Below are 17,181 nucleotides of genomic sequence, written 5' to 3' on the forward strand. Positions count from 1 at the left end.
TTTATTGTTGGTATTTTTGTATTTATTAACTTAAAATCACACAAAGTATAACCGCACACAAGAACATACACCTGATATTGCAATGTCACTATCTCACAAATAAAAATATCTCTTGCTGTAACTCTTAGCAAAAATCCAGTATGCAAACAGTTCGTTTGACCATAAAGGCTTTAACTAATCAAAACAAGTCAAATTCCTCTTTCTAGGAATATATACATGTTCTTATAGTCACACAGAGTTCAGAGGTGAGTTCTGCAGCCCTGAAGTAGACAGAACTTCCATAGCAAACTTGCCTGTGTCTGGAGAGTAAGTACATTTCTGTTATTTTTATAGTTTGTCATTGACAAGCAAACTTACGTAATATTTTTAAATACTTAAAACAAATTTCACACTTTAACAAGTATTTACAAAACGTTAACTAAAAGATCAACATCCTGCATAAAGGTGACCTCAAGGATATATTGTTGCTACCATGCTACAATTTGCACAGAAGGGATATAAAGGCCATTGCTAGTTTTGGAAGGCTTAAACCCTTTGTTGATATAGCATAAGAACATTAACCTGTGGAAGGCAGAAGAGGTCATAATTTCAGTGCAATTACACAGTCAGTGAAATTACCCATTCATGACTTGTTTAAAGTACATCATGATGATGAGTCCAAAGACTTTTTTTGAATTATTGACCATTTAGTTCTTTAAGAACTGATTTCATTGAAAGTTTTCAGGCTGTCATATCTGTCTTCTACTGGTGATAAGAAGAAGTTGCATAGGGACCTTCAGTCTCCTCCTCTCTAGAAAGAAAATCATAATCAGATCAGGAAAACACATATCGCACCTTAAGACCAAAACTGCCACAAAAATGCAGATAACTACTTTTTGTAATGAATCAAAATAGGCTAGACTGGATTTTATAACAGAAGTATTACTTGGAGTATAATTGGAGCATACTACTTGTTGTATGCATGCCAGGAATTCTCATTAGTTGTTGCGTGAATGAAAGCTGAAAACAAAGCTGTAGTAGCTCAGTAGTATATCAGAACGTGCTTAATCATTCTTAACACTACAATCCCAACTCTAAGAAATACTGTAAATGATAAGCAAGTGGAGGGCATGCCGAAGTTCTGGTATTGTTGCTCTCCCCATATCTCTCCTTTCAAGGTAAAGTCTTAGTTGTAGGTTTGCTTAGGGCCTTTTGAGTAGGGCAGAGGATGCAAATGGGGCCAACTGAGGCAATAACGGGAGCAGTCCATCTTAGTTATGTAGATGGACTTGTCTTAATGATGTGAGGATATTCCTTCTGTCCTTCAGTGGACTCCTTGATATATATTCCTTGTACATAAACCAGTACTGAGACCAATCACTTGTATGGCTCTTCACAGAAAATCATTGCCTGCAAACATATCATTAATGCAATGACTTGATAAAGAATAATAGCGTATCTATTAAATCTTCAGGAAAATCAGTCTGCCTACTGTTTGCTTGATAATACTGCTTTAGAAAAGAGTTATGTGAATCTACTGCAATGCAGCAACCAGTATCAAGCATGCTAGAGACTCCAAAGATTACTAATTTCTACCAGCACATCTTCCAAATTACATGTTACTGGGAGCATGCTCTTAAAGATAACAAAGCAGCAGCTGCTGCCAATGTTAGCATTTTGATGAGAACTGGAAGACTTAACAGATGTTTCAGGATGAGCTTCAAAGGATTTGCAGTTACTTTTAATGCTGTATGTGCCTGCATACGAAGACAGTTATTCACATAGCCTAATAACGGTACAGGTGACAAGCACTTCACACAGCTGTGTATACTTCAGTACTGTTCCAATTCACAAAGTCACGTTGACTTTTTCCTACTAACTTCCTAGCAAGGTTTTCTGCGTTTAAATCTTGTGCAAAGACCCCTAGGAACAGAATAAAAATAGGAAAAACCAACAAAATAACCAAGCAACTGAGTAACTTGCACATGTTTTTTCCAACTCTTCCCTGTTTGAGGGTAGTCTAGCAAGAATGTATGTTCTTAAGCCAAAAAGATATGAGATTTTTTTGCCTTGAGACAAACTTGTCAAAAAAATTAAACCACCCAGAAAATATGGCTGTGAATTAAACTAGCAGTTATTTAATTGCAGGCGTGTGTAGTTACACTGGTACTGAAAATTTTTAAGTCTGTCTTGCCAAACACTACGTGTATTCACATTAGTGACACTACAGACCCAGCACCAAGCACGATTCTTCAGAAAAGGTAATACTTCAAAATGTACAGATTGGCTCATCTTAAATCCCATCAATTCTGTATTGCAAAACTGCCAAGGAACACTAATCCACAGGCACATTTCATAATAGCTGGCATGAGGGTAAAGTAACAATTTTTGAGGGAAACTTTTTGAGGGAAGGCAACAATTAACTTTTAAATAAGCACAAAGCCCTGTTAATCTATAAATTGTCTCAAGACAGTATTTTGAAACTTGTTCAAAAGTGAAACCCATCAACATACTAAGCCTGCAAGACTGAAAATGGAAGGGCTGGAAAATGTCACCATAACCATACTTAGCTAAGGCTGACTATTTTTAAAACTATGTTCTGAAGCCTAGATAAACGCCCTCCTGAGGTAACCTGCTTTAGCCACATATGCCCAGAACACAGCTGCAAATAGCAATTTTTTGCTTGTTTGAGGATGAAGGCCAACCTCTAGAACTACAGAGCTTAGAATGAGGGATTCAGTAGGTAAAATAGGAGAGGAGCTATAATCTCCATAACTATGTGATTAGGGTCCCTCTTATCTAATTCTTTTGGCTATATTAAATCCCATAAATTACATACTGAAGAATTGCTGCTCTTTTTAAATTTAATTCTAGAGAATTAAAAGCAAGTAACTCATATAATCTGATCTTCTCATATCATATTCACAAGTTCAAATGCATCAATATGGTCAGAATGGGGGTGGGGAGAAACAATCTATTTTCTCTGCTTATAAAAAGCATATTTAATTACATAGCTATATAGAAAATATTAGTTTTAAGAGAATTTAGTCCTCCTGCAGCCAAAGCTGTTACTGCAACTTACATAATCATTTTCTTTAGTAAAGAGGGAATTTGTTAATTATTCAGTACAAAGACTTCATGTTTAAACACTTTAACTTTTAAATACTTCAAGATAAATCAAACAGTCCAAAAGTGAGCTTTTATATCTTGATTAAAATATAAATTTAATCAAGCAGTGACAGTCCAGCAGGGGAGGAAACTCATTTTTTTGTTGTACACGGAAAAGTACATTTGTTCTTTTTAGTTTCACTATCTTTCTTTTCAGGAGAATGTTGTCATTGCTCAACTGTAAAAGCTGAGAACACAAGTGCAGGCAGCTAAAATGTGACAGAGCAAAAAGATCCTCCTTCTAATCAGACTGCCAAAATTGGCTTCCTTTCTACCTTTCTTCTTGGAAAAATGTTTCTCACATCCATTAGGACATGACAGCTACCAAATCTTGGACAACTAGCTGCGTTTTTTATGGTGGATAGCAAGTATAAATGTGGAGAACTGAAGAGGAGAAATGCTGATGTCATATTATTAGGTATTTGCAGACTTCAAAGATTCCAGATTGCAAAATGAAGACAGCCTAAGTTGTTCATCTCCACCTTTAAAATATGTATTTGGACTAGAGGTTCCTATGTGGTAATTGGCAGAATCGGGCAGAGGACTGGCATTTGGGTCACAGACAACTCTGAGGGGTTTATGTATGTGGCAAGGATATAAGAACTATGTAGTAGTCAATTATGCTTGAACCTAAGTAAAGCAGTGACTTTTAATACTGAGAAGAAAAATATTTCTGCCACAGGTCTGGGCATGCTATAGGAAGGCAGTAAGGGGTCTAAGCAAGAATGGTTTCTAGCCTTCTGTCCCAGAGAGCAGTACTAGGCCGTGTAGAGAAGTCTACTAGATTTTGCTCCAAACCCAGGTAATGATCAAGAATTCTTAATAACATAGATCTTTGGAACTGTATGCACCAAGTCTTAAAGTCTGTTCAGACTTTTTTTAAAAAAAAAAAAAAAAGGCTGCTTATCTTAAAAATAAGCCAAGCTTTATAACAGGTAAGACTATATACTAGTAGCTCTGATTAGTGGCGCACTCAACAGCATGGCAGTATGTGTATGCTTAATTGCCAGACACAATTTTTTCCCTCCATTTTTGAGATGCTTAAAATAGCCAAGTGGCAAGTCACACCACAATGTTCTCCTTCAGGCAAAGGGGAAGGAACAGCAAAACATTCCAGTGTTTCATACTGCTGTCCTTTCCTGTTTGCAGCTTCCACTTGGCCCAGCAATTTGCAGGTGCAGAAAAGCATCTACTGTAAGCTTTTATATGCATCAGGTCACAATAACAAAGGCTAACAGCCACTTTCATAACACTGAGAACACACCTGTGACTGAAAACAAATTTCAATCCAAAGTTTGGATGCTTCTAGCACCCACACTTAGAGGCCAATGATCTGAGTTCATGAGCTAATAGCTTTAGGAATCCTGAAAACAGCACTCTTCTCCCAGGTGGCTTCATTCATTGAGGTATCCGTATTCTTTTAGTGAGGCTGGTGAACAATTATTGGACAATTTACTTAAATATACTATCAATTTCAAAGGTTTCAACATCCTATTTTTTCCTAGGTTCAGTTCCAGGCAACTGAGCAGACTACAATATATGGTTCTGTTCCAATGCTGCAATTATACTGGCTCATATAAGCAATAATTAGTGTAGCTCTCGTTCAATTAACAAGGCATTCAAAATCAGGCATTGCAAAAGGCAATTATGGAAAAATATGACCTGGCTCAGAAGCATGCTCTATGTCCTCAGTGTTCTAGCCTACCACAGTATTACCCTAAAATCATAAGGACTCTGTAAAGAGCTTGCTGTACAGTTCTAGTAATCTATTGTCTGATACAAGAAGCATTGCCAAACTTTAAATTTCAGATTCAGCATACTGAACGTGTATAACAGCATCTAGGGCAAGATGAAACACTAGTGTATTTTCTGCAGAGAATAAATAGGCCAAACAACCAGCCAGGAAACTGCTCATAAGAAAGCTTCTGAGGGATGGTGAAAGAACTGGGGAGGTTCATCCCCAAGGACAGGGGAAAACAAACACCACTGAAGTCCATTCTTGCTCTTAAGTCCTCTTCTTACACTCAACAGTATGTCTACTCTGCATGTGCTACATGTGTCAGAGGAGGGGATAATGATTACTGCAGAGGCACTGCTTTTACTAGGAATTAAAAGGTGTGCGAGGTCTTTGTTGTAGAGGAGCTATTAAAGACAAGGATGAAATCTACATAAGTGGATCCACAAAGGGAGGGACCACTTAGAGAAAGAAGGTAGGACAGTTTAACTGAAAAAAAAAACCAAACTGTCAGATGGAGTATATTTGTACTATTACAAGGCAACTTAGGACAGGGGAGAAAAATCCAGTCAGGCCTTGTTGTACACCATCAGCCTCCAGTCTCTGGTTTAGTATTCTATGGAAAAATCTGAGCTTGCTTAAATAGTTGTCTGCTTAAATAGCAAGACATCTTGGAGAACACCGTCCTTTCAGCTTTCATAGCTGTTATTGCTGTTCTGTGAGCTACATAAATTGTGAGGTAGCCTTTATAACTGCCATATCAAGGCATCTGCTAATGGTGTACTGTACATGTCTGGTACGTGATAATAGCATAGATTTGCTGTTGACAAATTAAATAGCTACAGCTACTGTACTCCACAAAGGCAGTTCAACTTGGACTTAGAGAAGCCTTTAGGATGAAGTTAAGATGCTTAATATTAAAACTGACATTTACCTGACAGTGTCATCTTTTAGTTTTCTGGCTGCTTGCTTGGATAACTTAATCTGCAAGTCCAGTCTCTGTAGAAAATCTTTGGCAGATAGTTCTTCTGGTGCAGTGGGCTGATTGTCAGGCTCTTGAGGACTGGGAGAAGAACTACTGTCTTCCTGAACTGTGGCTAGTCCTTCATCACAAGAAGGGGAGCTGTCAACAGTTTCATTTTCAGGAGACTCCAATGAATTAAGTCCATTGAACAGTAATGGTTTTTCTGATATAACAGGAATATTCAGGGTTTTCCTCAGAAATATACAGTCATTAGTGAATAATTTATTTGCCCGCTTTATTTGTTCCATCTGAAAAAGATAGGAAAATATAACTTATTAGGTTTTGGCACAGTATAAAATGCCACCTTTCTGAACCACCACAGTAATCTCCAGTTACTATAAAACCATATTTCGTTTGCAGCTGCAGTGACTCTTGTTGTCTTAAAGGACTTTTTGCATTCAAAACTACTTCAGAGTGGATGCTTTGTCTTGGCCTTGTTAACACAGTAGCTTCTCCCTTGTATGCAGACTTGACTCCACCATATTGGGGTCTTCCTAGAGGTCTTGCAGCAAATAAAGATGCTTTTCTTAAACAGTCTTCTAATCTCTACATTGGAAAGTTGTTTGCATGAGCCAAAGGAAAAAAAAATGCTATTGCAAAAACAGTGCTGTTTTGGAATTATAGTGCAATGAGGATGGACTGTTGGCAGCTGCCCTAGCTAAACTAGCATGCGTAATCTAAACAAGGGGTGATGGAGTTGCATTGAGCCTTCTAGGACATGCTAGTTATGAACAGCAAGTTCCACAAATTTTGGAAGAGCAGTACAGGCCTCACATATAGTATTTTTTTTTTCCTTGCTGATTTATCAAATTCAGACTTGCAGCTGAAGTCCTTACTTGTCACTGAAAGCCAGCCAGTAAAAAACGGGAGACTCTAAATGTTTTGTGATATGGGGTTGCATAAGCTAGTGGCTGCATTGTCCAGTGACCTGAACCCACAGCATGATCAACAGCAACACCTTGTATGTAATCGTGCATGTAAATGGCCATCACATAACTGTTAAATACCTCTTTTGCAATTTTTACTTGAAGTACTCCATAGGATCTACTCCTCAGCACAGAATACCTCATGACAGATTACAGCTAAACAGGCCTGATCTTTCTGAACACTAAAACATGATGCCCTGCTTCTGTAGTTATGGAATTTATAATGGCTTCTCAGCTATACTGCTTTACAGAGTAAGAAAAGCTCACAGTAAATCTTTATACTACCTCCCTACTAATAAGCATGTTCTTAAGTACTTATTCATGAAAATTTCCCCTCCAAGTCAGTAACAGTTGAAAACTAGTTTCCTATTTCTCAATTACAAGCTATAAAGCCAGTGCTGAAATCGGTATCTATGATTATAAAACTTTTATAAGGTATTGTTAATAACCTGAACTCATGATATTGCTAGGAAAAGTCCTAATTAAGCAAAAAGAAAAATGACCATTCTAATCCTCTGGTGACTTCAATAAGCATCGACCCCTAATCACTACAGTGTTGTAATGATAAATGTACTCTAAATATGTACTGTAAATAAACTGCTTGAAAAAAGTATGAGAAGAATTGAAAATCTCTTGCCTGCATTAGGGGGAAGTATTAGTCATTTTTATTAAACTAAATGGAGCTGCACTGGATAAAAATAATACTCTGAAGTCTTGTGATAATAGTAGTCTTACTGTTAGTATAATTGTCCAGCATAATCAGAGGACTCTAAGCACTAGCTGGTTGCTATTTCAAACTTCAAAATGTCTTGAGTTTAGTTCTTGGATCATGAACATTTTTCTAAGACTGATAAGCATAAGGTGACAGAGTGCTCCTTTAAACTGTTCTGCTACTGCTTGGAATCCTTCCCAGCTGCAAAAGAGAAAACTGTTAGCAGGCAAGAACAGGGTTAATATGTTTGCAGCTCTCTTGCACTGAAGCTACTAGTGGAGGAAGCTAATCAAAACTAAGGGAAAGCAATGAAAATGTTAGTCTTCCTTCTCCAGCCCTACCCCTACAGCACACTTGAGAAAATGCAAAAGGAGAAAGGTGCCCTTGAAGGAACGTAAACGTGGCCCACTCTGGCCAGAGACTGCCCTTGTTTACACAAGGGAACTAGTGAAGGGTAGGATGTGGATTACCAGCATGCCAGTCTGGCCCAGGCTGTGTGGCCACTTCCAGAGTTAGAAAGTATCGCTTGCAGTGTAGGTGTACCCTGTGCAGTAAGAGTATTTATCTGCTGTAGCGCTGTTAAGAGATCTGTGGACTAGCCACAACTGTGGTGGGATGTATTTGTTTGGGTCCTTGTAGTCCGATGAAAACTTTCTCCTTAAATTGAAGATTCTCTCCAGAAAGGCTAGATGCCTGGAAAAGTGATAGTAGTTGAAATGGTGCAATCAGGCTCAAGTACTGAGTTGTTTCTATCCAATAAATACATGAAAATGGTATTGTCTCTGGAGAGACAACCCCAACCTGTTACTGCAGATAGCCCAGCTGATGGCATGTTTGGATTTAATAATCCCTTTCAAATGGAGAATAATTAAGACCCAGTGTCAGACCATAAGTCACCTCTTCAAACAAAAGGGAATCTCGCTACTCTTCCAGTTCCAGAAGCCTGGAAACTAACTATTTTTAGTTAACCTTACATAGTACAAGGCATATCTTTAAGTCCTTACCCAGAGTACTGCCTGAAGGCCACAAAAGAAGCTTTGCCTGACTTACTAGTGAGACCTATAATGGGCATTAAACAGAAGTTTAAATGCCAATTGTCATAATTTCTAAAAGTGAACGTCTCATTTCCTTGAGTATCAAAAATGTATCGTTCAAAATGCTAGGTGGAACTTTTCTCTATAAAATACAGTACCAAAACTGAAACTTTATCTCTACTGCAGGCTCTCTTGTCCAGGGGACTAGGAAGGTAATGCTTCAGGAGCTGATTAATAATGCACTCTATTGCTATTCTCTGTCCTACTTCACTGTAACTCTAACTCTGGTTATTTCTTCCTGGAATAGCTTTTTAAAATATTATCTTGTGCCATTTAGAGAAGACTGTGCACTTCTGTGCACTGAGTAAAGATGAAGTAGGAAATAATTTGTCTCTAAAAAGAACATCCTTTACAGCCTTTAGCAAGTTACTTGACTAATGTGCACTACATTCTGCATTCTCTGCAACTCTATATGACTACATTCCGAGATGTATGGAGAGCAGAACCTGACACTAATTTTCTCAGTGCTGGGGAAACTTGATTGCTATTAGCTACAGACCTACAACAGTGAAAACTGCAGCATGGCCATCTCTTTACTGTTATGTGCTAAGCCTTTGATTTTAATACTGTGGGTGAAGTTGCACTCATGCATAAACTGCTGCTGAACTAGTCTATCAAAACAGCTTTCACTAGCAATGAAACAAACAGTGCTCATCCCTCTTTCCCCCAAAAGGGAAGCCTGTGTATGATGGGAAACAATACTCCAACTGAACCATAAACATCATACTAAACATGTGAGCTATTAATTCCCCAATGTTAATTTACCCAACAGTCTTCAAAGGAAAAGCTAATGAGCATCAGCCATACAAGATTAATAAACAATATCCGAGGGAGAGGGGTGAAGGGCAGGGGAAGAGGAGAAAGCCCTCTGATCTTTCTCCCCGACATGTTTTCATCCATCCTAAATTGCTGATGTCATGCCAACTCAGGCATTGGACAGGATGTCTCTTGCTGTACAATTGCTACCAGTGACAGAAACCACATGGGGAACTTCTAAAAACAGTAATACTGGAGGCAAGTGGCAGCCTAAGATAATTCTGATGTTCCACATTACAGCAACCCTCTCTTCTAGCCAAGTATAAGGGATGTAGGAAGTAAATGAAATGACCCTTTTAGAGTGAATCTGTCCATGCTAGTGTGTGAAGGTGTAAGGGTCTTCATTTTGTGTTACAACAAACATGTTTGCATATTTTCCTACCCTGCTGTGAAACCCATCAGAGCAAAACCACAATGACAGATTGCAGCTAACTTGGTATTACCTTTGGGTTAAGCTGACATGGAATTTCCCTTTCTCAGTTTAGGTCTACAATGCTGTAGTTCAGGTTTCCTAAGCAGAATGCTAGCAACGTAAAATCAAGTAACAAATGACATGGAAAAACCAGCATCTATACCTTAAATGCATCATTAACACAGCAAAAGCTTATTTAAACCATAATATGAACAAAAAATTTACTATTTTTAAGTTAAATCTGGTTTTAATACTGAACAGGTCTGATCCACAAGTTCACTTTAGCTGAAAGGGAATTCTAAAGTGTTTAGAAATGCCCTTCTAGAAAACTACTTTTTCAGCGATCTGTGTATACAAATTTTTCATTCACATTAATGCAGTGAGCAGATGCATTTCTGAATGAAGATTAAAACAGAGATAAATCAGGCCACAGACTTTATCTGTTATGGAAGGTGCTGCCAAAAAATCAAAAGCAAACAAATCCAAAAAGCAGCTCAGTTTACCTTGCTCGTTTAAAGTGCTACTGAGCAAAACTTTGTTTTGATGCAGATCCATGTAAATGCAAAATATCATTAATCTTCATGTCAACAACATTTGGTCAAAAGTGATTTGACCAAGATGTGATCAAAATTTTTCTCAGGGGAAGGGAAGTAGACTTTAACCCTTTTCACAGCAAAAGCTGGATAAGTTGCTGAAAGGCTTCAGTAGATCTTCCAGAGCCAGAGTAGGAAAGGAAACCCATTCCAGCCGGAACCTACTAATTCAGGAGTGTATTGTTGCTCTTCTGGAGGGAGCCCAGCTGAAGGGTGCTCTTGGAGCTGATGTGAAAGTGACAGTCACTGTGTGCCAGCTCCATGCTGTTGGCCCTGTTCATCAACTGTGTGGCCCCCAAGCGATTTTGCATGTTGGAAAACTGAAGTTGTGTACAGACTGGTGAGTTTGCAGCTTACTGAGCCCCCAAAGAAACTGAAATGATGCTAGGATACGTGAGCTCTTTCCTGTGGGGGAGGACAGTGCATTAGGCCCTGCTGGTAGACCCCAGTGTGCTCAATGTCTTAGGCCGCCATGAACCTTTCAATGTTTTCCACAGAAGGAAGTAACTTCTCTCCGGGAAGGGCAAAAACCAGCAACTTTTGCACTGGTTCTAAATCACCTGTAGGCTGGTAGCTGGAGGACTAATGGGAGAATTTTAGCCCTTAAGCTACTGGAAGACTGACTTTCTTGTGGTCACAGCCTATGTGTCAACCTGAAAATAAAGATCGTTCCAGGTGAGCTTAATTCCCTTCGTTTTCTTGTTACAATCGGTAGCCAGTGCAGCGGCAGATTTCTTGGCATGCGAGCACGAGTTGACTTGGTGGCGTAAGCGCACCTCGCCTCCGCGGTCACCAGCCAGGCACGCAGCGCTAAAGCCTGGGTGCTGCGAGCCGGTTCAGGGAGAAGCCCCGCGCCCAAGCTCGCAGGGCGAGCACTCGGCCTGCGCCGCCCGCCCGGGCCGGGCGGCTGCCGCGCTCCAGCGTCGGCGTTTTGTCGGCTCCGAGGGCGACAGCTCTCCAGGAGCTGCACCCGCGCCGCAGCCGCCTCCTCCCGCCGCGCCGCGGCCTGCTCCCCGCCGGGCCCGGCCCGGCCCTGCCCGCCCGCCGCCGCCGCCGCGCACGGCCGTACCGTGACGCCGTACTTGAGCGCGATGCCCTGCAGCGTGTCGCCGGGGCTGAGGCGGTGCTCCACGTAGCGCTCGGCCAGCGGCGCCGCCACGCTCGCCGTGCTGCCGTACGAGCGGGCCTTGGTGCGGGCCAGCCGCTGCGACAGCTCGGCCTCCGACTCCGGCCCGCCCGGCGGCTCGTCCCGCAGCGACTCGGCCATGCTGCCGCCTCAGCGCCGCCGCCCCGCCGCCCCTCCCGGCATGGCTCGGCGCCCCCCGCCCGGCGGCGGCCCCGCGGCCACGGCAACGGCGGAGGCTCGCGACGGGGCAGCCCGTCGCGCATGCGCCGCCGCCCGGGCCTGCCGGCGGGTGCGGGGGGGGCAGGGCGCATGCGCGGGGCGGGGCGCATGCCCGCTGGCGGGCGCGGCCGGCGGCCCCTAAGGGCGGGAGGAGCCTGCCGGCAGGCCCGAGTCTGCCTTGTGCTCAGGGAGACAAAGGACACACGTTTTAGGAACACCCGCAAATTATATATACACACAAGCAAAGGGTTTTTGCGGTCTTGGTGCGCCTGGGCGTGAATCGGGCCGCGCCCCGCCGGTGTGGGGGCTGGCGCCGTGTCTGTGGTAACGCGCCGGGGGGAGATGGGGGGGGGGCGGGGCGGTGCAGCCCCGCGGCAGGCCGGGCTTGAGGAGGAAGGACGCTAAGTTACACGCGTCCGTGGGGTTTTATGAGCAGCTTATGGAGGAGGAGGAGTGGGTCTCTGAGGGCGGGGCCCCCGCATGGCTGCGGCTCTCGGGAGAGACGCAGGGCTTGTCTTCCACGAGCTGCGGCGGGCGGCAGGCCGCGCGGAGGAGGCAGGGCAGGGCGAAGGGGGTGCGGAGGGGCGAAAGGGACAGCAGTAGCACGTGGGGAAATACATCCGGGGGGAAAAACGGTAGCATTACGGACAACTCTCTTCCGTTTTAAAATAGCCGTGTTAGCAAGTATACTCTGGAATGGTTTCAGTGAGTACTTTTTACTGAGAAACCCGTGTATAGGCTTTTTTTGAAAGCTGAACCGCTATTATGTACTTACCTGGGGCTTTACAACAAAAACCCAGTCTCCTTTTTGCTATGTTGGTATATATACACAGTCTATATTCAGAATATATACCAGAATACCAAAAAGTAAGCATATATAACAAAAACTTAGTGTGGCATAATACTTTCTGAAAAGTCTAGAAAAATAGACCTCTGTCTCAAACTTCAGCAGAAGTGAGATGCAGGAGGAGACAGGTTGGTTTATGGGGCAACCTCAACATTCTTCAGTCCAGCCCAGTATGCAGCCAGATAATCATTTGGAAAAATCAAATGCATCAACTGAAACAGTATCTAGTTGGGAGGTTAAAATGAATTATGTTCAGTGGCCAGATTGTGCAGTTTCTCCAAGGAATACGATACAGAAATCAACGCAGATGTGATGAAGGTTGCTATCTGGCTACAAGTTTTCAGGCATAAGTTAGGAAAATGTAAGAGAGCGCCCTAGAGAGTGGTAAGGAATGGCACATCAGCCCTCTGCTGTCAGAGAAGCCGAGAGACAAACAGACAATCCTAGAGTATCTGAATAAACCAGCTGTTAGGAAATATGTGTATAGATCAGGGCAGTACAAAAGATTAAAGAAGTTGATGGTGAGATACAGTTGATTTTCATTTTTCCACAGTTATATAGCATATTTTGGAAGGTGGAGGTTCCTCTTGGAGTCCAGCTAGATAGAGTAAGCACCAAATCAGTTGTGACGTCTCTGTGCTTTCAGCTCCTTGTGAAACTCCTCAGTCTGCTGTGAGCTGCATCAGCAATTTAACTGTGACCTGCCTAGTGAAAGAAGTGAAGAACTGCAGGTCAGCATTTATTAAAAATGCTTATCATGTGTGTAGCACCGAGTCATGGCTCAAATTCAGTCCCTCAAGGCTGATCAATGGAAATTACAAACTTCTGGGTGCCTGCCTGGAGCTGAAATTACTTAGACCAATTACTTCAGCTAGAGTAGCTTTCAGCAAGGAGGAGCTACAGTTTGATAAAATGGAAAAGTTGTTTTAACATTACTGATACAATGAGCTGAACATGTAATATCAATTAGTTTGAAAAAATGTTTGACAGGTGTACTAATATTAGTATCATTCCATCTAATGTTGTCTTAAACTATATTTATATGCAAAGTGTGTGCAATACAGTTTAAATCAGCTGTCACAACTGTGAGACGTTATCCCTTCTTTCCTTGCATTAGTATAAAGATACCACAGATATTTTAATGTTGAAAGCTTTATTTTAGTAATAAACCTTTTCAAGGAGCTGTGTGTGTTCCTTTTCTAGACCTGCTGGGTGCTCTGTCTTATTTGCATCAGCAGTCTGCAGAGCCCAAAATCCATGCTATATCCAGGGGAAATTTTGACTATTGCAAGGATACTTGATCTGACTAGCTCTTGACCTTTTCTCTGTATAAAATGAGTACCCTCTAAAACCAAGAATGATTTAAAAACAAATAGAGCTCAAATTAGGTAACCCAAAAAGGGTGACCCATTTTTGCGTACAAGTATTCTTAAAATGCTTTCAGAAGGAATTATAGAGGAAACTAGAAGTGTCTTGATAATGAGACTTCACTTTAAGAAAGAAAATTGTGTTAGCAGTGAGAATCCAACGTACGTCCTACTGGAGAGTCTCTGTAGAGCGGAATATAACCTTTTCATAGTTGAGGGAAATGCTAGCTTGCCTATGGTTTCGTGAGTTCAAGGTTGTAAGATAAAAGGCTCTGGAGAAAAAGAAGAGGTTGTGACTTACTCATCTGGCCTGTGTAAAAGTTGGAGCTCAGTAGCTCCACACTGCCATACTAACCGGGGCTTGAGTTGGCGCTCCAGCCCAGATTCCCACAGTTCTGGCACTACCTGTTTGTTGGTTGCCCTGTTTGACTCCAGAGCAAGTTAACAAGCTCCTCTGGCAGGCTGTGGGAAGGAACTGTTTGCACTGGTTACCCACCCTTAAAACTGTGAACATCCAGTGTAGGGATGTCAAACTCATTCCATTAGAGAGAGACCCTGCTGTAGCTTTGGAATTCTTACTCCCCGCAGTAATATTCTCCCTCTTGATCTCTGTATGAGCAACTTACTGACATCAGTGGCTGTTTCTTGATGGACAGTGACTATATAGCAATTAAAGGTTTAATTTGTTTAGTGCCTCCCTGTGACATTCTCTGTTCAGCAAGAGAATTTCTAGGCGTTGTTGATTCTGTTTCTCTTTTCTTCCTGTTTTCTTTTGTCCTTCCTGTTTCCTTGCTATTGCTGCTGTGATTTCTTCCCTCACAGTAGCTTCCAGCTCCAAGGATCTGTACTTGCCCAAACCTGTTTCTTGCATTAAAGTAATCAGTATTTCCCTTGGTAATGCTAGCATTGAAGTCACATCACTGTGGATTGGACTTGACACTCTAATCAGATTTATATGGGACAGAAGAATTCACTCCTCTGAGTCATTGTTCTGAGGCTGTCTGCAGACATCGCTGCATCTATTACTCGTTTCACCTTTGGGAGGTTATTGTTGCAACCACAACAGCTTCCTTTTTAAAGGAAAGCTTTCATTTTGGAGACCTGGACTAAGTATTGTGGAGTGTCTGGTAATAATATCCCTGATCTGAAGGTTCCTTAGAGCTGAGTTTGTGAGGACGGGGAAAGTCCTTTTTGCTTCTTTCGTAGGGACAGATTCAGACTTTAGAAAATACTAGGTTTGCATTCTTGTATAAAATCCTTGCATTGGTACTGATTAAGGACAGGAAAGGTGTGCGGCAGCTAATGTTGCAGTATTTACTCATGCAAGCAGCAGTTACGAAAGTAATTCTGACAGTGAGTGAGGCATTCAGTTCAGGTACTTTTGCCTAAATCTGTTTTGAGGATAGGAGTTTTCTTTTCAGCTGTGCTTCATAATGAAGCTTTCTAAGTAACCAACAGTGTTTAATTTTATCCAGTTCATTAACTCCTAGTTAGCGTTAGATACCTAACTGCCAGTTTTGTCTCTGAAAATCATCCACATCTAGGTCAAGAGTTGCACAGTGGTCTTTGTTGTTGTTACTGTTTCTTAGGTTAACCAACTCAAGACAACAAACTTCTAAAACAGAGGTCAGTATCAACTGAGTCTAGTTAAGGTAGCACATATAATTCAATGACCACATAAGTGGCAAAGAGAATGCCTTTTAGCTAGGTATTCCTCCTATTAATGATCAAGACATTCATCAGCTCCGTTGTCAGTAAAGAAGCCCTGGAGCGAATTTGCCGAGCAAAGGGTTAAACAAAAGAAACAATGAGCATTTGCAAATGTTGATGCTTATGGTGCAAAACATCATTATGATGATTGCAACCTACAATATTTGTAGCAGTGTAGGACAGGGTTGTTTTAATTTCAGGAACAATGCAAAATTCCCATCGTGGGCTATGTGTGTGGGCAGATTCACCAATAACTAGGACAAAATAGATAAAAACGAGGCTGCCCCCTGGTAATGGGTAACGTACCAAGCTAGTGTATCCGTCTTAGTTCATATGGCAACCCCTGATAAAAACTGGTGGGATATAAGACAAAGATCAAAGAGGCAAATCTTGCTTCTGAATAATAGCCCTGGGTTCTGGAATTAATTGCAGCAAGGAGAGAGAGTCCTGCATGAATTTCAAAAGGAAAGTAGGTTTGTCTGAACTGATGCACATTACTTAAGCCATGCACATATTTCTCATCAAAATAAGCCCATTATGTAGCAGTAACAGCTGTGAGCCTTTATTAATATTTAACACTCTTAGCAGGGGTTACTACAGGCTTCCATAATAAGGTTACAAGGGAGTGTTCCAGTATCATCTGCTGTGAGTTTGCATTCTCAGAGCTTTTTTGGCTTTATTGTATGAAGCTCTGATAGTTTTTTTGTTCCCTTCCCCTACCATTTGCAGAGGCTGAATGTCTTTCTAAGCTGCATCCTAGGTCCATGATTATCCATGAAAGGACCTTGTACTTCCTTCTTGTCTCTAGCTTTTCTTGTATATCACCTGCCACATAGTAACGTGAAAGTTGCAAGTCCCATGCTGGTCGGAGCAATCTGGCTCCAGGAAGGAAGCAAGTAGCTTGGGTCCCTCTGCATGGCAAGGGCTGATCTGTGCTGTCACAGATGTTTGGTTTCCTCAAAATGTGCAATTCCTGGTGTGAACTGCTGGAGAATGATGATTCCACTGAAGAAGGAGATTCAGCCCCTTCATCCTACCTAAGTCTTTTGATTGGTTCTGTTTTCTACCTGTGCATGCAGAAAGGACAGGAAGCCCTTGGGCAATTCATAGTTGTTTCTGCTGAAAAGAGATGGGCTAAACCCGCAAGGTGGAATCACCATGTTTTGTCCCTCTGCATTTGAGAGGACGCTATCCATGGGCCATATTAGAGCATGGGTACCCAGCCCGACCCAGGGCTGGGGACTTGGCAGGCAGGGAGTTGTTGCTGACACTCCTTTGGATGAGGGTGAGACACACTACCCAATAACTCTTCTGGGTCAGCCTCTGGCATCAAGGCTCAGTATTTTTGCTCATGTGTTTTTCAGTGTTTTTGTTGTTTGTCAACTATCCTTTAAGTCATAAAATCCTTTGAAATCAAACTGCTTATGGCTTTGTCTGCTTAATAAGTTGTCAG

General features: G+C 41.9%; 1 protein-coding gene and 1 long non-coding RNA gene across 3 annotated transcripts in view; one reads left to right on the forward strand and one right to left on the reverse strand.

Annotated features, from left to right (window-relative positions):
• Positions 1 to 11,859, reverse strand: LYSMD2 (LysM domain containing 2). Its single transcript, XM_068959058.1, has 3 exons — positions 11,529 to 11,859; positions 5,817 to 6,154; positions 1 to 790 (listed from the first exon to the last, which is right to left on the reverse strand). The coding sequence occupies exons 1-3, from the start codon at positions 11,724 to 11,726 to the stop codon at positions 742 to 744; spliced, it is 585 nt and encodes a 194-aa protein (XP_068815159.1). The 5' UTR covers positions 11,727 to 11,859; the 3' UTR covers positions 1 to 741.
• The window catches only part of LOC104148279 (uncharacterized), a 67,702-nt gene continuing 56,685 nt past the window's right edge, over positions 6,165 to 17,181 (forward strand). For both annotated transcript variants that reach the window (XR_011143832.1, XR_011143831.1), the window contains exon 1: positions 6,165 to 11,134. This is a non-coding gene — a long non-coding RNA (uncharacterized lncRNA). The remainder of the gene's footprint in view (positions 11,135 to 17,181) is intronic.

The sequence above is a fragment of the Struthio camelus genome, chromosome 12 (genome assembly GCF_040807025.1).
Source record: "Struthio camelus isolate bStrCam1 chromosome 12, bStrCam1.hap1, whole genome shotgun sequence".
Lineage (NCBI taxonomy): Eukaryota > Metazoa > Chordata > Aves > Struthioniformes > Struthionidae > Struthio > Struthio camelus.

Bases quoted from the DNA above. Each gene is read 5' to 3' on its own strand.
- LYSMD2 (XM_068959058.1), bottom strand. From the start codon at position 11,726: ATGGCCGAGTCGCTGCGGGACGAGCCGCCGGGCGGGCCGGAGTCGGAG. The intron at 6,155-11,528 runs GTACGGCCGTGC...TATCTTTTTCAG, and splicing joins CGCTCAAGTACGGCGTCACG to ATGGAACAAATAAAGCGGGC. The intron at 791-5,816 runs GTAAATGTCAGT...TTTTCTTTCTAG, and splicing joins CTAAAAGATGACACTGTCAG to AGAGGAGGAGACTGAAGGTC.